General features: G+C 26.0%; 12 protein-coding genes across 12 annotated transcripts; 10 read left to right on the top strand and 2 right to left on the bottom strand.

Annotated features, from left to right (window-relative positions):
- Positions 1-171: 171 nt before the first annotated feature.
- On the top strand, positions 172-1,250 carry DDB_G0271454 (hypothetical protein; the record flags this gene model as incomplete). The annotated part of the gene is made up of 2 exons (XM_640692.1): positions 172-251; positions 380-1,250. 2 exons carry the CDS (start codon positions 172-174, stop codon positions 1,248-1,250), a joined length of 951 nt encoding a protein of 316 aa, XP_645784.1.
- A 524-nt stretch (positions 1,251-1,774) lies between these two features.
- DDB_G0271452 (hypothetical protein) lies at positions 1,775-3,826 on the top strand (the record flags this gene model as incomplete). Its single annotated transcript, XM_640691.2, has 1 exon — positions 1,775-3,826. The coding sequence occupies one exon, from the start codon at positions 1,775-1,777 to the stop codon at positions 3,824-3,826; it is 2,052 nt and encodes a 683-aa protein (XP_645783.2).
- Positions 3,827-6,817: 2,991 nt separating this feature from the next.
- On the top strand, positions 6,818-7,354 carry DDB_G0271450 (hypothetical protein; the record flags this gene model as incomplete). Its single annotated transcript, XM_640690.1, has 1 exon — positions 6,818-7,354. The coding sequence occupies one exon, from the start codon at positions 6,818-6,820 to the stop codon at positions 7,352-7,354; it is 537 nt and encodes a 178-aa protein (XP_645782.1).
- Positions 7,355-7,681: 327 nt separating this feature from the next.
- DDB_G0271448 (hypothetical protein) lies at positions 7,682-8,323 on the top strand (the record flags this gene model as incomplete). The annotated part of the gene is made up of 1 exon (XM_640689.1): positions 7,682-8,323. The coding sequence occupies one exon, from the start codon at positions 7,682-7,684 to the stop codon at positions 8,321-8,323; it is 642 nt and encodes a 213-aa protein (XP_645781.1).
- Positions 8,324-8,838: 515 nt separating this feature from the next.
- Positions 8,839-9,418, top strand: DDB_G0271150 (hypothetical protein; the record flags this gene model as incomplete). Its single annotated transcript, XM_640688.1, has 3 exons — positions 8,839-9,181; positions 9,225-9,239; positions 9,273-9,418. 3 exons carry the CDS (start codon positions 8,839-8,841, stop codon positions 9,416-9,418), a joined length of 504 nt encoding a protein of 167 aa, XP_645780.1.
- An 846-nt stretch (positions 9,419-10,264) lies between these two features.
- Positions 10,265-11,323, top strand: DDB_G0271152 (hypothetical protein; the record flags this gene model as incomplete). Its single annotated transcript, XM_640687.1, has 3 exons — positions 10,265-10,592; positions 10,666-10,827; positions 11,052-11,323. 3 exons carry the CDS (start codon positions 10,265-10,267, stop codon positions 11,321-11,323), a joined length of 762 nt encoding a protein of 253 aa, XP_645779.1.
- A 99-nt stretch (positions 11,324-11,422) lies between these two features.
- DDB_G0271446 (hypothetical protein) lies at positions 11,423-11,869 on the top strand (the record flags this gene model as incomplete). The annotated part of the gene is made up of 3 exons (XM_640686.1): positions 11,423-11,570; positions 11,639-11,689; positions 11,850-11,869. 3 exons carry the CDS (start codon positions 11,423-11,425, stop codon positions 11,867-11,869), a joined length of 219 nt encoding a protein of 72 aa, XP_645778.1.
- Positions 11,870-12,630: 761 nt separating this feature from the next.
- On the top strand, positions 12,631-13,056 carry DDB_G0271154 (hypothetical protein; the record flags this gene model as incomplete). Its single annotated transcript, XM_640685.1, has 1 exon — positions 12,631-13,056. The coding sequence occupies one exon, from the start codon at positions 12,631-12,633 to the stop codon at positions 13,054-13,056; it is 426 nt and encodes a 141-aa protein (XP_645777.1).
- Positions 13,057-13,436: 380 nt separating this feature from the next.
- Positions 13,437-14,574, top strand: DDB_G0271444 (hypothetical protein; the record flags this gene model as incomplete). The annotated part of the gene is made up of 4 exons (XM_640684.1): positions 13,437-13,516; positions 13,829-13,940; positions 14,296-14,428; positions 14,570-14,574. The coding sequence occupies 4 exons, from the start codon at positions 13,437-13,439 to the stop codon at positions 14,572-14,574; spliced, it is 330 nt and encodes a 109-aa protein (XP_645776.1).
- Positions 14,575-14,969: 395 nt separating this feature from the next.
- On the bottom strand, positions 14,970-16,458 carry DDB_G0271156 (hypothetical protein; the record flags this gene model as incomplete). The annotated part of the gene is made up of 3 exons (XM_640683.1): positions 14,970-15,973; positions 16,065-16,165; positions 16,445-16,458. The coding sequence occupies 3 exons, from the start codon at positions 16,456-16,458 to the stop codon at positions 14,970-14,972; spliced, it is 1,119 nt and encodes a 372-aa protein (XP_645775.1).
- Positions 16,459-19,224: 2,766 nt separating this feature from the next.
- DDB_G0271440 (hypothetical protein) lies at positions 19,225-19,455 on the top strand (the record flags this gene model as incomplete). The annotated part of the gene is made up of 1 exon (XM_640681.2): positions 19,225-19,455. The coding sequence occupies one exon, from the start codon at positions 19,225-19,227 to the stop codon at positions 19,453-19,455; it is 231 nt and encodes a 76-aa protein (XP_645773.2).
- Positions 19,456-19,817: 362 nt separating this feature from the next.
- On the bottom strand, positions 19,818-21,096 carry DDB_G0271158 (hypothetical protein; the record flags this gene model as incomplete). The annotated part of the gene is made up of 2 exons (XM_640680.1): positions 19,818-20,840; positions 21,016-21,096. 2 exons carry the CDS (start codon positions 21,094-21,096, stop codon positions 19,818-19,820), a joined length of 1,104 nt encoding a protein of 367 aa, XP_645772.1.
- Positions 21,097-21,941: the final 845 nt, after the last annotated feature.

Genomic DNA, 21,941 nt, shown 5'->3' with positions numbered 1-21,941 from the left:
ATCGAGATGAATTCCTACGCAGACGCGGCTAAAATGGCCCCCCATATGGACGAGGCATCAGAGAACTTCATTAAGGAATTCTCCACAAAAACAGCAGAGATAAAGGAGACCTACCCCAAATTATCAATAGGCCTCAAAGACATCTCCAAATACTGCGAGACCATATTGAACATGACTGCGCTCTCAACCTACGAGAAAAACAACGGATTCTACCCAATTACACTCGAATTCCCCAAAATGGATCTCATGGGGTTAGAAGAAATGAGAAAAACACTCTCAAACTACGATATCCCAATCGACAAGATATACATAGGCAAAGGAACTAGAAAAATGATACACCTGATGATTAAAAACGACAATCTCTCCTAAATATCATTAGAGATAGAAGCAAATTGGGAACTTTCATCACCTCCAGTAGAGACTACCACGTCCTCACAGGAAGAGTAAGAATTCCAAAAGAAAAGGCAGGAATAGTGGACGCCCTCATCAAAACTGCCTTTGCAGAAGAAATACCCTATGCAATATACCATACTACATACTCCACCTACCACCTCCTAGTATTCGGTCTAATAGAATGCAAAATAGGCGATCAAATGAAATCTGGCCAACACAATACAGAAATCGCCAACTTTACCATCAGAACGGCCACCAAAACCTACTCCTCACAAAAGAAAAATAAGAAAGTAGAGTCAAACAACACGGAAGAACCATTAGAAGATGAGATGACAGATGATCCTCCCAACACCCAAAACAGGATAGCAATCAAATCCTCTCAACCAAAACCACAACAACAAACAAATGACCCAGCAAACAATCAGTCTGATAAACAATCAACCCAAGAGAAAAAAGCCCAATCAAAAAAGTCCTCTCAACCTCTTCCCCCCAAAAACCAAGCAGAATCTCAATCTGTCAAACCCACCACAACCACTACCACAACATCCAACGCCATCCAAAAAGACAATACCAACAAAACGAGCACTAACATCCATTCATCCTCGGAAAACAGAGAGAAGACACCAAACATCCCTCCATCACATAAACGCAAGAACGAGGAAATCCACTCAAACAACGAGGTCACCCAACTCTCACCAACAATAAACAGAAGCAACCCTTACATCCCATCCACCCCTAAGACACCTGTCAATAAAGAAAGGAAAGGAATCATTGAGAGCTTCATAGAGAGTATCTACCCTTCACCATCCAAACCGCAGCTATACGACTCCCAAGAGGAGATCGATATCATCTCATAATGGTAGTAATCAAAATCAACCAATGGAATGTCAGAGGTTGGGGTACTGACACCTCCTTCAAAAACAAAACAGACTTTATCAAATCCCAATCCCCCCCAAACTCATTGGCACTAACCATAGTCAATGAACTCAACGCCGACGCAACACAAGCACACCAGCTATTTCCTGGCTCCATCATTAGCGCAACCAACAGAGGCAACGGAATAGGAATACTAAACCACAACAACCAAAACATAAAACTCTCACCAATATTCATAATAGAAGGTAGACTAATAATATCAGACATTCTAATAAAAGATACCACAACGAGAATCTTGGCCATATACGCCCCGGCCCAACCTGATAAAAGAAAAACACTAGCATCAACACTAAATAAACACTTCAACAACCAATACCACAACCTAACGTCTAACCCTAATAAAAACATCGACATCATAGCAGGCGACTTCAACTGTTTAGACTTCAATGACAATCACACATCAAATGATGACCAAGGCAACCTGACAACACAATCCCCAGATGAGATGGCCACAGTAATCGAAGCCATCAGAATTTCAAATAACCTAATGGATATGGACCAACTAAATAAAAGACCCACCTTCTCAAGAACGATACACAACACAAACAATAACCTCACAAGAATCTTGGAAAGGAGACTAGACAGAATATACCTTAACAATAGCTTAATCAACTACAGCCAATTATACTTAAGGAACCTAATCCCCCCAAAAATTAACGACATACCTCTATCAGATCACAACTTCCTATCAACCACTTTCACTCTACCCAACATACAGATGAACAAGCGCAGATGGAGATTAAAAAAATCCTCAATCCTCTCAAGCATAATGCTTAAGAAAATAGACTTCCTACTTAACGATTATTCAAGGGAGCTGTCATCCAACCATAACTCTATTTCCTTCTCTCAACTCAACAGCTTACTAAACAAAATAAAACAACTATACACCGAATTTCAAAAACAAAACGACTACAACAATAAGGCAAACATCAAAAATCTAATCTCCCTACTAGAGACAGAATTTAAAGACCAAGCCTTCGCAACCCTTTCAGCAATAAATGAATCTAAAAAAAGAGAAGAACAACTTAAACAAGAATTGAACAACTATTGCGAAGAAACCTCACTCAAGTACATCTCCGCGAGAATCAAGAAAAGACACAATGATTTCACCATCAACGCAGTAAAAGATGCACAAGGTAGAACAATTAACAAACAGGAATTGATCGAAGAAGAATACGTAAAATATTACTCAAATCTTTATGACTACAAAGAAGATGACCCACTATCTCATTACGAAATGTTGGAAAATTGGACAGTGACCAGGGACTCAACATGGGACAACCTTGAAAATGAATTCACCTCACAAGAAATCCTAGAAGTAATAAAACAACTGAACCCACACAAATCTCCAGGTCCAGATGGAATTCCAAACTTATTCTACATAACACACAAAGAAAAACTAGCTCCAATACTGGCCTCAGCATTCAACGACACTCTAAGAAATCCTCATCTAATTAGCAAAAATTACAAAGAAGGCCTCATTATCACGATACCTAAAAAGGGAGACCCCGAACTAATCAAAAACAGAAGACCAATTACACTGGCTAACTGTATATATAAAATCCACTCAAAGCTAATAAACAATAGAATAATCCCAATACTAACGAAAGTGATCAACCACAATCAAAAAGGTTTCGTACCAGGCAGATTCATTATAGATAATATCATATCAATGAACGAATTAATCAACTATTGTAATGATAAAAGAATTAACGGAATAATTACACTATATGATTTCGAAAAAGCTTTTGACTCGATCTCACACGGTTCAATACTTAGATCACTACAACACATCAACATTCCAACCAATATAATCAACCTGATAATGAATCTACTCACCAAATCTGAAGCAAGAATTGAAATTAATGGTAGAACTACTATACCCTTTGAGATCAAAAGAGGAGTTAAACAAGGAGATCCACTATCACCCACACTGTTCGTCCTTGTAATAGAGGCTTTAGCTAGAAAAATTTTACAAGATGATCGAATTACTGGCCTTCCTCTAAACAACAGCAACCACAGAGAGAAATTCCAAAGCTTTGCAGACGACTCGGCTTCAATGGTCCCAGACTCTCAACAACTTGAATTAGTACTACAACACTTCAATTCATTTTGCAAAGCCACTTCCTCAAAACTAAACATCGACAAATCTTCATCAATTCTTATAGGCAACCCAGACAATACCAACCAAAGAATTCCAATATCTACAAATCCAGAAAGATACTTGGGATACTTCTTCACAGGTAAAGGGATAACAAGAAAAATGCCAGAAATATTAAACACAATAAGATCATCCTTAGTACTATGGAAAACCACTGACTCAACAATCAAAACCAAAACCAACATCCTCAAAGCATTCGCACTCTCTAAATTAACCTACTATTCATATGTAGAGAACTTTAAGGAAGAGGAATTAAACCAAATCAATAAATTAGTCGAATGGTTTTTATCGGCACCAAACAACAAAAATGCTAGTGGATTTCAAGTTATTCTGTGATGAGATGAGTTTGTTTGTTTGGTTTCTAGTGCTAGGATGAACTGGTTTATGATCCAAAGTTTCTGCGCCAGTTGTCTCAATTCTATATTCCAAATGTTCCAGCCCCCTACTTTTAGCTATGACAAAAGCTGGGAATATCAGATCCAAAAAAACAAATTCACATCCAGATACCTAAAAGAAAACTTAGACGAATGGAACAAAATAAGAATCACAAAAGCAATCTTCAACAATAATCTCACATCCATAAAAAACGAAAATGGACAACCACTTTCACTGGCAGAATGGTATACAACAATTCAAGACCAAAATCCAACCATCCCTAAAACGGAATTCCAATCATCTCTAAACTTAAGAGGCTACAGCTATAATCAACTCTTCAACAACATACTGAAGATAAAAGACCCTAAAACAAGAGACACAATATTTAGATTCCATGCCAGATGCCTTCCAATAAACTACCTTCACAACAAACAATGCCCACTCTGCAAAGAAGATATGAGCAAAGACCCATACGGCCACCTGTTCTTCTCATGTAAGAAAACAAAACAATTCATAAAAATAAATAAACTCAAAAATTTCATCTATATTACCACAGGCAAAGGTAAAAACTGGCACCATACAAGAATTAGGCAAAATAACAATTTCATTAATAGAATAACTCCAAAATTATCACCGACAGCCAAAAAAGATCAAGAAGTGAATGCAGATTACGCCAACCACAGATTCCACAAAGAATACTTTGAATGAAAATATAAAGCAATAGACTATGATCTAACCAGATCATTCGCATATAGAAACTTAATGGCCCTTATCCTCCACAACATTTGAATTTGAATTTGCAATCAAATATACAGTAAAGATCCTTTAACAGATGAATCACTATCATACAGCTCCCTTCTAAAGAAATGGCACAAATTGGCCACTCTAGAATACATCAAAAAAGCAAAAGATCTGAAAAACTTATCTGCAAAAGACCATAATAACTTCAAAGATCCTAAGATCCTTCTCACTTCAACGATCAAGCTAAGAAAAACAACAGCTAATTACTATTGTATTCCAGAATCATCTCTCCCAAATATTATATCTTTTGATCAATTCATATGATTAAAATAACCCTTCAGCTTAAACGATAAGCCTTTAAATAAATATTAAATAAAACTCGTATTAACACAGATGGACATATATCAATCTTGTTAATCCAATATTAAAAAAAAAAAAAAAAAAAAAAAAAAAAAAAAAAAAAAAAAAAAAAAAAAAAAAAAAAAAAAAAAAAAAAAAGCAACTTAAACATGATTTTCCCGATCACATCATCTCTGTCACCAAACGAGGAAATGGTGTAATCATCATTAACCATAACCCAAACACACTCAAACTCAAACACATATCAACAATTGATGGTAGAGTTATTTTAGCAAACGTTATATTTCCAAATCAATTACCAATTGGTATTCTTGGAATTTACGCACCAGCATCAAATAATACCATCAAAAAGAATTCATATGCAACTTCACTACAAACACTTCTCCACAACCACTCAACAAACCCAATACCAAACCAATCCCAACATGTATCTATTATCGCAGGAGATTTCAACTGTATCGGGTGATTTGTTGGGGTTACAGGTTTTAATTGCAGCTTCAACTTCATCTTGTATAAATGGTGAGTCTAAACCATTCCAATATTCATTTTTTATGATGGGCCATGTGTTTAGCATGAGCTGGTGAGTAATTGGACAACATATTTGTAAGCTATATAGATTTGTGTAGAATTCAACAAACGCATTTTCAATTTGGTCGGGGTCGGATGTAATGATGTTACCATATTAGATTGATGCAATTTTTGCATCTTTTGATCTTTTGTTTAGTATTGCTGATAGATACTTGCTAGGTATTTCTCCATTTATATGTTTTTTAATATGTTTGTGTGGTTTTGATGTAATTTGTTTTTGTTACATATAATGTTGTATTCAGCGATGCATTGTTCTTCAAGATGTTTGAATTTTGCTGCTTTTTCTAATAGTATTTGTTTTGCACGTTGAGTTTGTTTGTCTTTGTTATATTGATAGTTTTTTAGAGTTTTAATAATTTTTGATTTTACTTTTGACCAGTTTGGGAATTGATTGATTGATGTGTTATTGTGATTAGTTATTAAATGATTGATAATATTGATTGCTTCATGGTCATTTGCAGTACCAGGTGATAATATCCATCTTTTCTTATGTTTATGTAGAATGCACGTTACAAATGCATTCTACATTAATCATTTAAACCAAGTTAAACCAATTCTCACTGTAGTCAGATCATCAACATCAACCAAACTGGTTTCGTACCCCACAGATTCATCATAGACAACATCATCAACATCAATGAATTAATCAACTACCTCAAATCTAAAAACCTCCCTGGTATCATCACACTATTTGACTTCTTCAAAGCATTTGATTCTATCTCTCACGATAGTATTAAAAGAACATTAATTCATATTGGTATACCAATAAAATTAATAAATTTAATCCACAAGCTATTATCTGACTCCACAAGCAAAAATTTCAATTAATGGTAAAACGACCAGAAAATTCGATATTAAAAGAGGTGTAAAACAAGGTGACCCAATCTCAGCCACTCTATTTGTAATTGTAATTGAAATATTAGCAAGAACAATAAATGCAGACAATACAATAATTGGATTACCACAAATTAAAATTAAATTTACCCAATTTGCAGACGACTCTACAACATACAACATCACCTACGAACAACAACAACAATCAATCAAACATTTCAAATAATTTCTGCGCTTCAACATCATCATCATTAAATTTTGACAAAAGTGCAATAATAGAAATCAACCACCACAAAATCACTGATAAACACATAATAAACAACATTCCACAATCAAAAAGAATTCCAATAACCAAAAAAGATCAATCAGAAAGAGTTCATTGGCTATTTCTTTAATCATAATGGTTTACATAGGAAATTACCAGAAACAATGAAAACACTGATCAAATCATTAGTACTATGGAAAACTAGTGGCACAACATTAAAAACAAAAACAACCATCATAAACACCTACTCACTATCACCAATAACATATTTATCATACCTTGAAGAATTTACAAAAGATGAAGAAATTCAAATTAATAAATTAATCTCATGGTTTATGAATTCTCCCGCAAATTCTGAATCACCAACTCTCAATACCAATTCCATTGAAAATAACACATCAACCATCCATTCACGTGCAAAAATACCTTTGATGTGTTATGATAGATCATTAAAACCATTAAAAGAAGGTGGTTGGGGTATGTGGAATATACAATTACGACAAGTTGCTCAAAAGATTTGGATATACAACAGATTTTTACAAATGCATAAATCTGCAAACAATTCAATATACATGATAAGTTGGATGGATCAAATTATTAACAAATCAATCTCTTCTCCATACCTTATAAAAATAAAAAAAGAATGGGAAAACTATGCAACTCAAATTGGACATCTAAAAGATAAAGTTCAAACCCTTTAACCAATATTAATAAAAAACCAAACCTCTCAAACATTAACAACAAATAATATTTCACTACCACCAACACTCAAAGAAATCTACTCGACAATACTCAACAATCATCAATGTAAATCAAAAGACTATATTGGAAAGAAATATTCAGATCTACTTCTTACTTCGCACCAACAATCAATACAACTATTATGGAAATACACATACGACCAACTATTTGTCAAAATTCAAAAGCTAAAAGATCCAAAAGGCCGTGATACAATGCAAAGATTCCATGCTAGATGTCTTCCGATTAATCATCTACTCAACAAAGTTTGCCCCATTTGCAACAATGAAATGAATAATGATCCCTATGGTCATTTGTTTTTCAATTGTCAGCACACAATCTACTTCATAAACCACGACAAATTAAAATATTTTATATATAAAAATTGCAATGGAAACAAAAACTGGTCACTAACAAAAAACCAAACAACAAAATTATACACACTCATTTATAAACCACAAACAAACAACAAAGCATTTAAACCAGATCCAACTATCAATATTAATTTTCATTTTGCAGAAAACGCACAATATAAAAAATACAGGTTCAACTGGAATTATATAAACACAAATCTTGATCTAGTCAGAACACATGCATATTGGAACATAATCTCATTAGTTATTCACCAAATATGGATATGGTTATTCAAATCATTATTTGACATCAATATAACTCAATCAATTGATAATTGGAACAACCAAATAAACAACACAACACTAGATTATGATATATTAAAATCAAAATGGCACAAGCTAATAAGATTGGAATATTCAAGAACATTATCAAACTTTAACCAATACTCAATTAAAAACAACCTCATAAAAACTCAAAAAGAAACCCAATGGTCCGAAACCATCAAAAAATTTAAAAAAGAATGGAGCATAAACACAAATGAACCAATTCCAACAATTACACCACCAATTAATTATTAATTACCTAATCTAAAATAACATACCATTTTAAATTCACAAAAACTAAAAAACCTAAAATAAATAAATAAAAATAACATACTAATTTTATACTACAATAGTTTATTTATATCAAAAAAAAAAAAAAAACCTTTGAATGAAAAAAGAATATTTTTAATCTTTGTCAAAAACCAATTTAAAAATTAAAAAAATTAATTTCATATGAAAATGGAGTGAGTCGGTTAACACATAATGAATTAATGATGATAATCTCTCAAGAAAAATACACCCATATTTTATAAATCGATTAAAAAAAAAAAAAAAAAAAATTTTCAATTTTTTGTGTTACCACCAACCTGTGTTATTCTAATAAATAAATCGATCAGAATTTCTCAAAAACCAAAGAACTGCCTTTTTAAAAAAATTGTTTTTTAATTTAATTTTTTTTTTTTTTTTTTTTAAATTTGTTTTTTTTTTTTAATTTGTAAAAGTTTCTATTTAATTTTTTAATTTTATTTACTCACCAAATTCAATAAAAAATGGGAACTGATTATATTCAATTGAATGAAGAAAATTCTTCATTCCACAACCAAAATTTAAATAATAATAATAATAATAATAATAGAAATGATAATATTTACTTAAACAATGTAAATACAACATATACTCCTCAAATTGAAAAATTAGATTCACACCATCACCAAACATTTTCATCCCAAGGTATACCAATTGTAGTCACACAATATTCACAAGAAATACAACAACCACCAAAAATTGTTCTTCAATCTCCACAATACTATCCACCTCCAAATGCTATTATAACTATTAGTGTTGATGATGATGAATCTCATTTTAATTCTTCATTGATTATTTTTATTCTTGGTATGTCTTTTATAAAAAAAAAAATAAATAAAAAAGAAAAAAGAAAAAACTAATAATAGTAATTATTTTTATTTTATATGTTTATGAAAAGGTTTCTTTGTTAGTTGTATATGGTTAATTAACATCCGTTACTTAAAATCAAATAACAAGAATGCAAAAGCTTTGGCCACTGCTTCAATTGTTTTGTTTGTAATTTCCATAATTTTGGGTTTCTTTATAATTATTTCAGCTTCATAAAATCCTTTTTTTTTTAATTAAAAAATAAATTAGAAAAAAAAAAGTTCTTCTTAAAATAAACTAATCATTAAAAAAATTAATCTTCTTAAAATAAATTAATCATTAAAAAAAAAAATTAAAAAAAAAAACTTTTATTAATCTCATTATTATTTTTTATATATTTATTTATTTATTTATTTTTACAACAATGATATTTTTAATTAGTTGTTGGCATATTATAAAATTTATTTAAATCTCTTTATTTGATTACAAATCCTTTTTTCTATTCATTGTTTTCTTCGATAAAAGTTTCATTTTTATTTTTCAAAAAATTATTATTAATTTTATTATTATTATTTTTATCTCTATCCATTTTTTTTTTTTTTATTAATTTATCAACTTTTAAAAATCGTATCTTTATTACAATATTCTTGGAAAACAAAATATCAGCCAAAAAAAAATTAAAAAAAAAAAAAAAAACTATCTTTCGTTTTTTTTTTTTTTTTAAATGTTTCATTCCCATCAATCATTTTTTCTTAAAAAAAAAAAAAATTTCTAATTTTTTGAATCGTCATTCTTATTATCGCCATAAAATAAAAAAAATTAAAAAAAATTAAAAAAATTAATTAATTTTTTTTTTTTTTTTTTTTATTAAGGAACTGATTGAATAAAATTTTTTTTCTCAAAAATCAAAGAACCTGCAAATTTGTCTTTTTAAAAAAAAATTGTTTTTAATTTAAATTTTTTTTTCTTTTTTTTTTTTTTTTCTAGACTACTAGAAAAAAAGTGCTACGTTGTTTTTTTAATTTTCCAATCTAAAATTTTTATTTAAATTTTAAATTTTAATTTCCTGCTTAATCAATTAAAATGGGAACAGATTATATTCAATTAAATGAAGAAAATTCTTCATCTCATAACCAAAATTTAAATAATAATATTAATGATAATATTTACTTTAACAATGTAAATACAACATATACTCCTCAAATTGAAAAAAAATTAGATTCACACTATGACCAAACATTTTCACCACAAATCAAACCTATTATAGCCGCACAATATTCATTAGAAACGCAACCACCAAAAATTGTTCTTCAATCTCCACAATACTATCCACCTCCAAATGTAAATAAAACTATTAGTGCTGATGATGATGAGTCTCATTTTAATTCTTCATTAATTATTTTTATTATTGGTATGTCTTTTATAAAAAAAAAAAAAAAAAAAAAACTACTAATTATTATTATAATTTAATACATTTATAAAAGGTTTCTTTTTTTCTTGTATATGGTTAATTAATATCAGATACTTAAAATCAAAAAACAAGAATGCAAAAACTCTAGCCACTGCTTCAATTGTTTTGTTTATTATTTCCATGGTTTTGTTTTTAATATTAATTATTTCTTCTGCAGGAGCTTCATCAACATATAGTTATTAATCAAATTTTTTATTTAATTTTTTTTTTTTTTTTTTAAAAGCCTTTGACTAATTAAAAAAAAAAATAAAAAAAAAATTTATTGTTATATGTAAAATAAAATAAAACATTCATTAATTTATTTTATTTTTTAATTTTATTTTTTAATTTTATTTTTTTATTTTTTTTTATTTTTTATTTTTTATTTTTTATTTTTTTTAATAATTCTATATAAAAAAGGATTTCAATTTAATAATTTATTAATATTTGGTTTTAATTCTGAAATGATACATGATAAAAATACATTAAAAATATTAAAATTTTATAAATGTAAAAATTTAATTTATGATGGATCTGATGTAGCTTGTGGTTCCCCAACACATGTAAATCTAACTCCAATGTTTAACCCAGATATGGCAGGTCAACATATTGAATCAATTAAAATTAAAAATAGATTGAATATAGCTCAAATTGCCGAACCAGGAAATCAAATGAAAATTGGTCAATTTTAAAATTTACATTCAATTAAATTTCCTATTGAATTAAATAATATATTATTTGGTGTATCAGAAGGAAAAGAGTTAGACTTTGCCCAATTAATATTCAAGAATATGAAATCAGAATTAAAAAAAATGATCAATTCATTGATTTCAAGTAAATCTTTAAAAAATGTTAAAATATCATCCTTGAGTAATGGAGAAACTGGTAGTATTTATGATATCTTGGAAGAAAGTGATGATAGTGAAGAAGAAGATCCAGGTATAATATAAAGGAAATTAATGAAACTAAAGAAAACATTTCAAATTAATTTAAACCATTATTTTCAGAATTAAATACATCAATTGAAAGAATTGAATTTGATTGTTATGGTTTATTTAGTATCAATACTTTTTTAAATTTATTAAAAATAAATCAATTAAACATTTATATTTATATGATAGTGATTTCATTGTTTATACATTGATGATTGTAAAAATAACTTGAAATCATATTATTATGAAACAATTTCAATTAATCAATATTTATTTGATAATATAGTTTCATCACCATTAACATGAATTAGACATTATAAAATTAATTTAAGTAGTGCCGAACAATTAAAATTCATATTTAATTTAATTATAAATAATATTTTTAAATTACAATTATATTCATTAATATTTAAATTCGATAAAAATAAATTATTTAGTGAATTTGTTAAATTAATAGCTCAAAAATATTTTTTTTTTGTTTTTGTTTGTTTTTGTTTTTGTTTTTGTTTTAATTTTTGTTTTTATTCTTCCATATTTTTTTATTTTTTTTATTTTTAACTTTCAAAAAATAGTAAAAATAAGATTTTTAATTACCATACCAATAATAAAAATTAAAAAAAAAAAATTTAAAAAAAAAAAATATAAAAAAAAAAAATATAAAAAAAAAAAATATAAAAAAAAAAATTAAAAAAATTAAAAAGTATTTTTTTTTTTATTTTTTTAAAGTTTTCGTTCCAAAAAATGGTCTACAGTGAAACAATAAATTAAATAATCTGCAACAGAAATTGAAAAAAATAATAATAATAAATTAAAAAAACTTTTGAAAAAATATGATGAAGATGTAAAATTTAAAATAGATTATAAATTTCATAATACCAAATTGAGTGGACCAAATATAAGCTATTGGAAAAACATTTTGGATAAACAGTATGTTGTTGAGAATGTAGAATATGGTACGGCAACTATTAAAGAAGTGTTTTATATTGATAAAGATAAAAAGAAAAAATTGGTACCCAAAAATTCAAAAGACTTAGTGAAGATTATAGAGAAGGTTAGGCTTAACAAAGATGAAGATGGTCTCTCATATGATTAATCAAAACCAGTGTCAACAGCACATCAGTAATCATTATAAAGCAGATAATCATTCTGCTATTATAAAAGCTTATTACAATACTGAGCCTACTTCTAGAATAGAGGCCACCAAACTCTCAAGTAAAAATAAATTGCAAAGGGATATCGAAATAACCAAAAGAAAATCAAAAGATGACCTAGTTGAAAAAGCAATCGAGCACTCTACCACCGAAGTTAGATCAACACATGAAGCTGCAACAACTTCCAATAATGGTGGAATCACAACTCAATCAAACAAAAACAAAACGGGTAAAAAAAGAGCTAATCAATTACAATCTGATGCTGATTTTTTCACCAAAAGATTTTCAAACGAAACTTCATCTGTTAGTAACAAAAGAGTTAGTAGAAGAGCCAATAATTAAAAAAAAAAAATTATTTTTTTTTTTTTTTTTTATTTTATTTTTTTTTATTTTAATTTTTTTTTTTGTGAGCTGTGGACATAAATGAATAATAAAAAAATATATATCAACTAAAAAAAAAGAAATGAAAATAAATTATAAAATTAATAATAAAAATAAAAAGATAAAAATAAATAAAAGATATAAATAAAATAATATGAAAATTTTTTTTTTTTTTTTTTTATTATTATAATTATTATAATAAAAATAATAATAATAATAATTTTAGTACTAAAATTTTGTTTATATTTGAGATGATTATTAATTAAATGACTTTGACTTTTTTTTTTCTATGCCAAAATTACCATATTAATTTTGGCTGCTATGTACATGCTGAAATTAATATGACTGCTGGAATTAATACGGTAATTTTGGCAGACATTAGTCCCATGCCAAAATTAATATGGCTGCTGAAATTAATATGGTAATTTTGGCAGACATAAGTCCCATGCCACTCAAAAAAAAAAAAAAAAAAAAAAAAAATTATTTAAAACAAAATTGTTGTCAGCTAAAATATCGCCAAAAAAAATAAAAAATAACCAAATTTCTTTTTATTACTTTCGTATTATGTTTTATAAAATCAATTGCATATTTTAATTATCTTTATTTTAAATCCATGGATTAAATATAAAGATAATTAAATTATATTATATCATTTAAATTTAATAATAAGCACAATAAAATTTTTTTTTTTTTTTTTTTTTTTATTTTTTTTTTACCCAAAAGATAATAATAGTAATAATAATAATAATAATAATAATAATAATAATAATAATAATAATAATAATAATTATAATAATAATAATAATAATAGTAATAATATTAATAATAATATTTACTCGAACAATGTAAATAAATACAACATATACTCCTCCACTTGAAAAATTTGATTCACACTATGACCAAACATTTTCGTCTCAAGTTAAACCAATTGTAGCCACACAATATTCACCAAATATACAACCACCACCCAAATCTATTCTTCCACAATACTATCCACCTTTAAATTATATTAAAAAACTATTATTGTTGTGATTATGAATCTCATTTTAAATCTTCATTGACTATTTTTATGTCTTTTTAAAAAAAATTAAAGAAAAAAAAAAAAAAAAAAAAAATAAATAAAAAAAAAAATAAATAAATAAAAAAAATAAATAAAAAAAAAAAACTTATAATTGTTTTTAATTAAATATATTATAATAGGTTTCTTTATTAGTTGTATATGATTTAATATCCGTTACTAAAAATCAAAAAACAAGAATGCAAAAATTTTTAAGCAATATTTCAAATACTATGTTTCTTAATAACAATTTTACTGGTTTCATTTATATGAAGTGTATATTATTTTGTTGAAATAAATAAATAAGAAAAAAAAAGTTTATTTTTGTGAAAATATTTTTTTTTTTTTTTTTAAATAATATTAAAACTTGTTTGTTTTTTTTTTATAATATTATTATAATTAAATTTATTTAAAAAGTTTAATTTTTCAAATTCATTTTTATCATTGAAGTAAATTTAAAAAGAAACTCTGGTATCCCAATGTGAATAAAAAAAAAAAAAAAAAAAAAAAAAAAAAAAAAAAATTTGATAATTTAAATTGATTTAATTGTATTTAATTTGGTTTGATTTGGTTTGGTTTGATTTGATTTGATTCGATTTGATTTGATTTGATTTGATTTGATTTGATTTGATTTGATTCGATTTGATTTTTTTTATTTTTTTATTTTTTTTTTTTTTATTCAAAAAATGTTTATTTTTATTATTATATTACAGTATTTTTTTAAAAAAATAATAAAATTTTAATATTAAAAAAATAATAAAAGTCTATGATAAATCTTCCCTTTTTTTTTTTTTTTTAAAGTACTATTTATTTTTATTTATTCTAACATATTTTTAAAATAAGATTTTGTTTTTTCATTTAAATTTTTTTCAAATTCATTTTTAGTGATGGTAATGAATTGAAAAAGGAATTTAGAAATTTTAATTGAACCTCTATTAAGTGATGAAATTAAAAAAGATTTCAAATCTTTAATATTTAATATTCCACCATTTGATTTTTTATTTAAAATGAAATGAAAATTTTGATGAATGTATTCAAGTATTTCTAATTTTGAATTTGATATAATATATTCCATAAATGTGTAAATCATTTCTTTAATACATAAAATATGATGTTCGGTTGTTGGCATAGAATTGTGATGTTTTTGAATGATTGTTAAAAACCAATTTAAAAATTTAAAATTATTAATTTCATATAAATATGGGGTGAAACGTATGACATCATTTGTTAAGAAACCTAATCTTTCAATATAAATTGTATCTCCTTCTTCATTACCATCAAAATAATTGTTATTGTTAAGATTTAATCTATCAATTGTAATAAGTAAATGGTGTTTATATCTTTCTTTAATCATACCTAAGAATTGATCTTGATCTTCAATTCCATTATTATAATTTATATACATCCAATCCAAAAATTTTAAATATTCTTTTGAATAATGGCATTGTATGGGTGTTGGTTTTGTTCTTTCAATGATTGGTTTTCTTCCAAAAGCTTTTGCATTAATTAATAAATTTCTTAATGTTTCAAAGTGAATTGGAATTTTAGATGAAAATGATGATGATGATGATGATACAGCAGTAGTGAATAATAAAAACAATTCATTGTGATCTAATTTATCACTATTGTAAATTTGTGGATTTGAAGCAAAGTGTTTTGCAAAATCTGCATAATTCTTATTTCTTTTAAAGTCGAAAAAATCATTACTACCAATTCCAAAGGTTATACCTTTTATTAAGCTAACAAGACCATTAGAAGAATGAATACCTCTACCACTACAAATACCAATACTACCACCACAACTATCACCCAATTGATTTACTGATTTTGATATATCCAATAATGTTGTAGGGAATTTTCAATAAAATTTCACTACAGTAGCGTAGTGAATTTTATTATTTAATTTCACTACAGTAGCGTAGTGAAAAAAAAAAATCACTGACCCTAAATTTTTTTTTTTTCAAAAAACAAATAAAGTTTATTAAATTATTATCTTTTATTTGATTATTAGTTCTATATAAGTTTTTTTATTTTTTTTTTTTTTTATTTTATTTTTTTTTTTTTTTATTTTATTTTTTTTTTTTTTTTTGCGCCAAAACTTTTTTTTTTTTTCCCCAACAAAACTTTTTTTTTTTTTTTTTTTTTTTTTTTTTATTTTCATTTTCCCAAAATGAAACAAGATAAAATAAATGAAATTATAAATTATTTAAAATTTATTGAAGATAATAATTTTGAAAATACTAAACATAAAAATTATAAATTTTTACATGATGAGTAAATATTTTTCCTTACAATAACACAATCATTTTTTAAATTCTGACCAATAAAAAACAGAAACAGAAAAGAAAAATTATTTAGAATTGAAAAAAAAGTCATGAATTGTGGCGGAGATAGAAATATATCAAAAGAAGTGTGTTTAGAAGTAATTAATGATTATAGAATGGTATCACTCTGGGAAGAAATGCATAAAGGTCATATAGGAAGAGATGCAACCTATGGGAACTACAAGACTAAATATTATAATATGGGATTGTATTCTTTTGTATCTGATGCAGTAGATACGTGTGACATTTGCCAACGAAATAGAATAAAAGGTTTGGTATCAATCATTTTTATATGATGTTTTGTAACTTTTATATTAAAACTCTTTTAATAATTTAAATAAATTAATAGGTATAACAAAGGATTTTGCTCCAATTGTAGATACCGAGGAATACTCAAGATTGGTTTATGATTTAACATCAATTAAAGGTGAACATAAAGAAAAAGTTACATACGATGATGATAATGAAAAGATACTAACTAAACTAGATGATCTTATCCAATATGACTCTGTACAACCGTACGACACCGATGTTGTTTACATTATTCTATGCATAGATTCTTTTACAAAATTTGCTACTGGAAGGTATTTATTTTTTATTTATTAATTTATTAGTTTTCTTTTTTTATTTTAATTATCATTTATTTTTTAGATGTTTGACAACAAAGAGAACAGTTCCCATATACAATTTTTTGGCTCTCACGTACTTTGGCAAACCTGTGAAAGTATGGCACTGCGATAATGGACGTGAATTTAAAAACAAAGTCCAAAAAGAATTCCTAAAACTTTTTCCAGGCTCCAAGTCAGCACATGGAGCTCCTCGTACACCAACAACTCAAGGTATGGTAGAAAGATTGAATCGAACTATCAAGGAGAGGATCTCAAAATTAAAACAACAAGAGTATGATATTGTGAACAATATAAATTATCGATATGTTTATTAATTAATCATTTATAAATAAATTTTAGTTTTCTTGATGGTACTTCTAGGTCTCTTTCTGAACTATTAAAACAAGCTTTGTATGATTACAATAATACAAAAACAAGAACAATTAAAATGAAACCATCTCAAGCTGTTGGTATTGTTCCTTTGTTTATTAATGTTCAATCAGAACAAGACTCTCAATCAATTGGTGTTTCAGATGTTTCAAAAGAAGAAAGAACAGCTATTATTCTTGAAAATCTCACAAGTTACCAAAATCAATGGAATTCAAAACCACCAAAGGGATTGAAAGTTGGTGATACTGTACTCTTTCTAGAAATTAAAAAAAATAATGTAAGTAATTAAAACATAAAGATTAATAATATATGAAACAGTAATAATTAACAAATTTTATATTTAATTCTAATAGAAAATATTGATTTTGTGTAAAATTCATAAGGTAATACAGGAAGACACTAAACAACTTTATAAACTTGAATTTTTGGAAGATGGAATCAATAGCCTTCAAAAAAAAGGTTTATACTCTGGTTTTGTAGGAGGTAACAAGTTGGTTCTTTATAAACAATCAACAGTTGATATTTTTAGAACATCGCCAAACATACAAAAAGATATTGATTCTTTTACTTCTGGTCTTTATTTAAATAATGATGGGAAAGTTATTGAATTTCTGGTTCAGTTTATTAAAAATCTTGGTAAGGATTTATCCAATTTCAACTTGCATCAATTGGTAACACAAAATGATCCATTTAGGGTTTTGGAAGATGCTCTTAACAATCCATCAAATATTCCACCTATCATTAACGATAATCCATTTCAACACAAACTCAATAATGAAATGGAACAAGAAGAAATACTCCCATTTTTAAATAATAATCCAACAGCGCCAAATTTAATGAATTGTTTGAGAAAGGATATGAATTTAAAAGAAATAGTACCACCAATACCTCAAGTGCAAATAATACCATCGTATACTATACCACAATCTGGTAGTGGTATAGTAACAACTGTTAAACGTCTCAGAGGCCGTCCTCATAAGATACCAATTGTTAATAAACCTCCTTTAAAATCACATTCTAAACCATCCAAATCACCTCTCAAATCACCATCCATTTCACCTTCCAATTCACCATTTAAATCACCATTTAAATCACCTTCCAAATCACCATTTAAATCACCTTCCAAATCACCATCCATTTCACCTTCCAATTCACCATTTAAATCACCTTCCAATTCACCTTTTAAATCACCATTTAAATCACCTTCCAAATCACCATCAATAGGAAAAATCGTTAATGTGATACCTTCAAAAAAAGTTGCAAAAACAAAGTTAACAAGGACACAAAAATTAGAACTTGATTTGGTTGCAATTAATAGAAGGGGGTATGGGGAAATTAGAAAATAAAAACAAGTGGCCAAATCAAAAAAACAAAAAAAACACAAATCAACACAAAAAATTAAAAAAAAAAAAAAAAATTAAAAATTAAAAAAAAAAAAAAATTGAAAAAAATAAAAAAAAATTACATTTGTTAAAAAAAATAAAAAAAAATAAAAAAAAATAAAACTTAAAAAAAATTGAAAAAACAAAATAAAAAAAAAAAATTGAAAAAACAAAATAAAAAAAAATTTCAAAAAAAAAGAATGATCGAAGAATTAATAGATTCGATAAAACTCTTAAGAAATTTAGCCATTGAATATGGCAATGAAGAATAGTTAGATTCAGAGGAAAATTTGACTAAATTCCTCGAAAAAGCAGCCAAAGTACTATATGTAAATAGTGGTGATGCTTTAATCGTTAAAAATCCAAATATGATGTTAGAAGCATTAAAATTAAAATCAAAACAATTTCACCAACATTGTGTAAAAACTGTAATAGAAAACGAATTATATTTGGACTTTTTTGTATACAAAGGAAAATGCAAAAACATCAAATGCACCAGAGGTAACAAAGCTAGAAAAAATTCAATTGTGTGCAGTGTTTACAGTGATATGGTAAATCAAGCAATTGAACAACTCAGGGAGTTAATAAAAATAAATTAATAAAAATAAAATAAAAAAAAAAAAATTGAAAAAAAAAAAAAATTAACAATAATAATAAATAAAATAATAATTAAAACAAAAAATAAAATTACAATTTAATAAACAAATAAAAATTGAAAAAAATTTAAAAAAAAAAAATTGAAAAAAAAAAAAAAAAAAAAAAAAAAAAAAAAAAAAAATTAACAATAATTATAATAAAAATAAATAAAATAATAATTAAAACAAAAAATAAAATTTCAATTTAATAAACTTTATTTGTTTTTTGAAAAAAAAAAAAATTTAAGGTCAGTGATTTTTTTTTTTCACTACGCTACTGTAGTGAAATTAAATAATAAAATTCACTACGCTACTGTAGTGAAATTTTATGGAAAATTCCCTACAACAAATAATAATTCGAAATGTTTTAATAATTCTAAATTTTTAAAATATGAACTTTTGTAAGATTTAAAATAAACATCTATAAAGTAATTACATTGATTGTAAAATAAATATTCTAACATCTCTTTTGATTCGATATAATAGGTTGGTGGAAATATTTCCCGAGGAGAATATATTTGTAGATGTTTACCAACATTATTTGAATAGTATTTTACTAACTCTATATCATTATGAATTACAAGCATATACAAGAAATAAATTTGAAATCCAGGTTCAGGTTGTTGAATGGTTCTTTGAATTATACGATCAATGAATTTAATCATTTTCTCTTTATCATAACAATGTGAAAATAAAAATTTATAACGATGACTATTATAATATTGATAATTAGAATCTTGACCGATTTTTGGTAAGAAATTATGACACCCCATTGTTTTTTTTGGTTCTAAAATTTCATAAATTCCAAATCTTAATGCAGTTTCAATCAAATGAAGAGTAGAGGGGAATATAGTTTTATAATCATAATTGGATTCTTCATGGTAATAACAGAAATATAAAATTTTTGATACTTTAGTATCAGAATTTGAAAAATATAATTTTAATAATTTCTTTATAAAATTTTTAATTTCATTATTATCACTATTACTGAAGTTGATTGGAATATCTAAAAATGATTTTAAGTTCACTTTGTCAATTTTCTTTATGAAATTATCAATTTCTTCAATTGTTTCAACTGCTTTGATATTTTTTATAAATTTTGGAAAAACCTTTTCTTTTTTTCCTTCTTCCTCTTCTTTTTTTTCTTGTTCTACTTTTTCTTTTACTTTTAAATCTAAAGATGGTGATGATTGTGATGGTGGTGTTTTTAATTTTAAAATTAATTTAGCAGTGGTGATTAATGTTTTTAATGTTGAGTTTTCATTAATTTCAAAACAATTATCCAAATATAGATTACGAATGGATGTACCAATTAATAATTGATAATATTGATCTATTATTGTCATCAACTTTAATGGTATTTAAATAACATAAAAACCCTTTGAAAAAACGATCTTTTTTTGTAGGATAGTTTTTACTAAATCCTCTGGAATGGAAATCTTTAAAATCAGTATCAACTATTTTCAAATAAAACTGCATCCGGTGAATTTAATTCTAATATATATTGAATGAATTTATTTGAACCTGAAACAATCGAATGCAAAAGATCTGTTTTTTTTGGTTGGTATTTTTATTTTTATTTTCACTTTTTTTTTTTATTTTCATTTTTTTTTTTTTTTTGAGAGGGGTTGAAGATTTGTTATTGTGCGGATTAGCCAAATCAAACACTTTTTAATTTTTTTTTTTAAATTTTTCAAATCAAACACTTTTTTTTTTTTTTTTTTTTTTATTTGTTTTTTTTTTTTTATTATTTTTTTTTTTTTATTATTTTTTCTTTTTTCACCTTTTTCTTTGGTATTGATTTCTTTTTTTTTCAGACCAGAAGTTTAGGCTTTGGCGATAAAATCCAATGAACAGTTCTTTGTTTTTAATGAGAGAATTATCGATAGTGTCAATAATCTCATCAAGGAAGGACCCATGGGAATTACGTTCTCGGTAGAAATGGTTCTTGATATAGCCAAAGAAACGCTCAATGGGATTCAACTCTGGAGAATAGGAAGGAAGAAATATCAATTGAACGGAATATTGATTAAACAATTCAAATAGTGCATTTAAAGCTTCGATACCACCGTGAATTGGAGCATTGTCCATTACCAATAATGAACCAGGCTTGCAAAATCCACTTTCCAAAAGTTCTCTAACATATTGAAAGAAGTCTTCAGTATTATTGGTTTTATCACGGATTTTATACAAACAATCATCCAAACTGATGGTGAAAAACCCATTGTAGGTCTCAGAAATGCTGGTGCTATTGGTAACATAAACCGGCTCTCCAATCGGTCCAACAGCTTTAGATCTCCTTAATTCTAATAAAAAACCTTATTAGTTTTAATTAATTATTTTTAAATAAAAAAAAAAAAAAAAAAAAAAAAAAAAAAAAAAAAAAAAAAAAAAAAAAAAAAAAAAAAAAAAAAAAAAAAAAAAAAAAAAAAAAAAAAAAAAAAAAAAAT

This window comes from Dictyostelium discoideum (genome assembly GCF_000004695.1).
Source record: "Dictyostelium discoideum AX4 chromosome 2 chromosome, whole genome shotgun sequence".
Classification (NCBI taxonomy): Eukaryota; Evosea; class Eumycetozoa; order Dictyosteliales; family Dictyosteliaceae; genus Dictyostelium; species Dictyostelium discoideum.
This window is presented reverse-complemented; position numbering and strand designations above follow the sequence as displayed.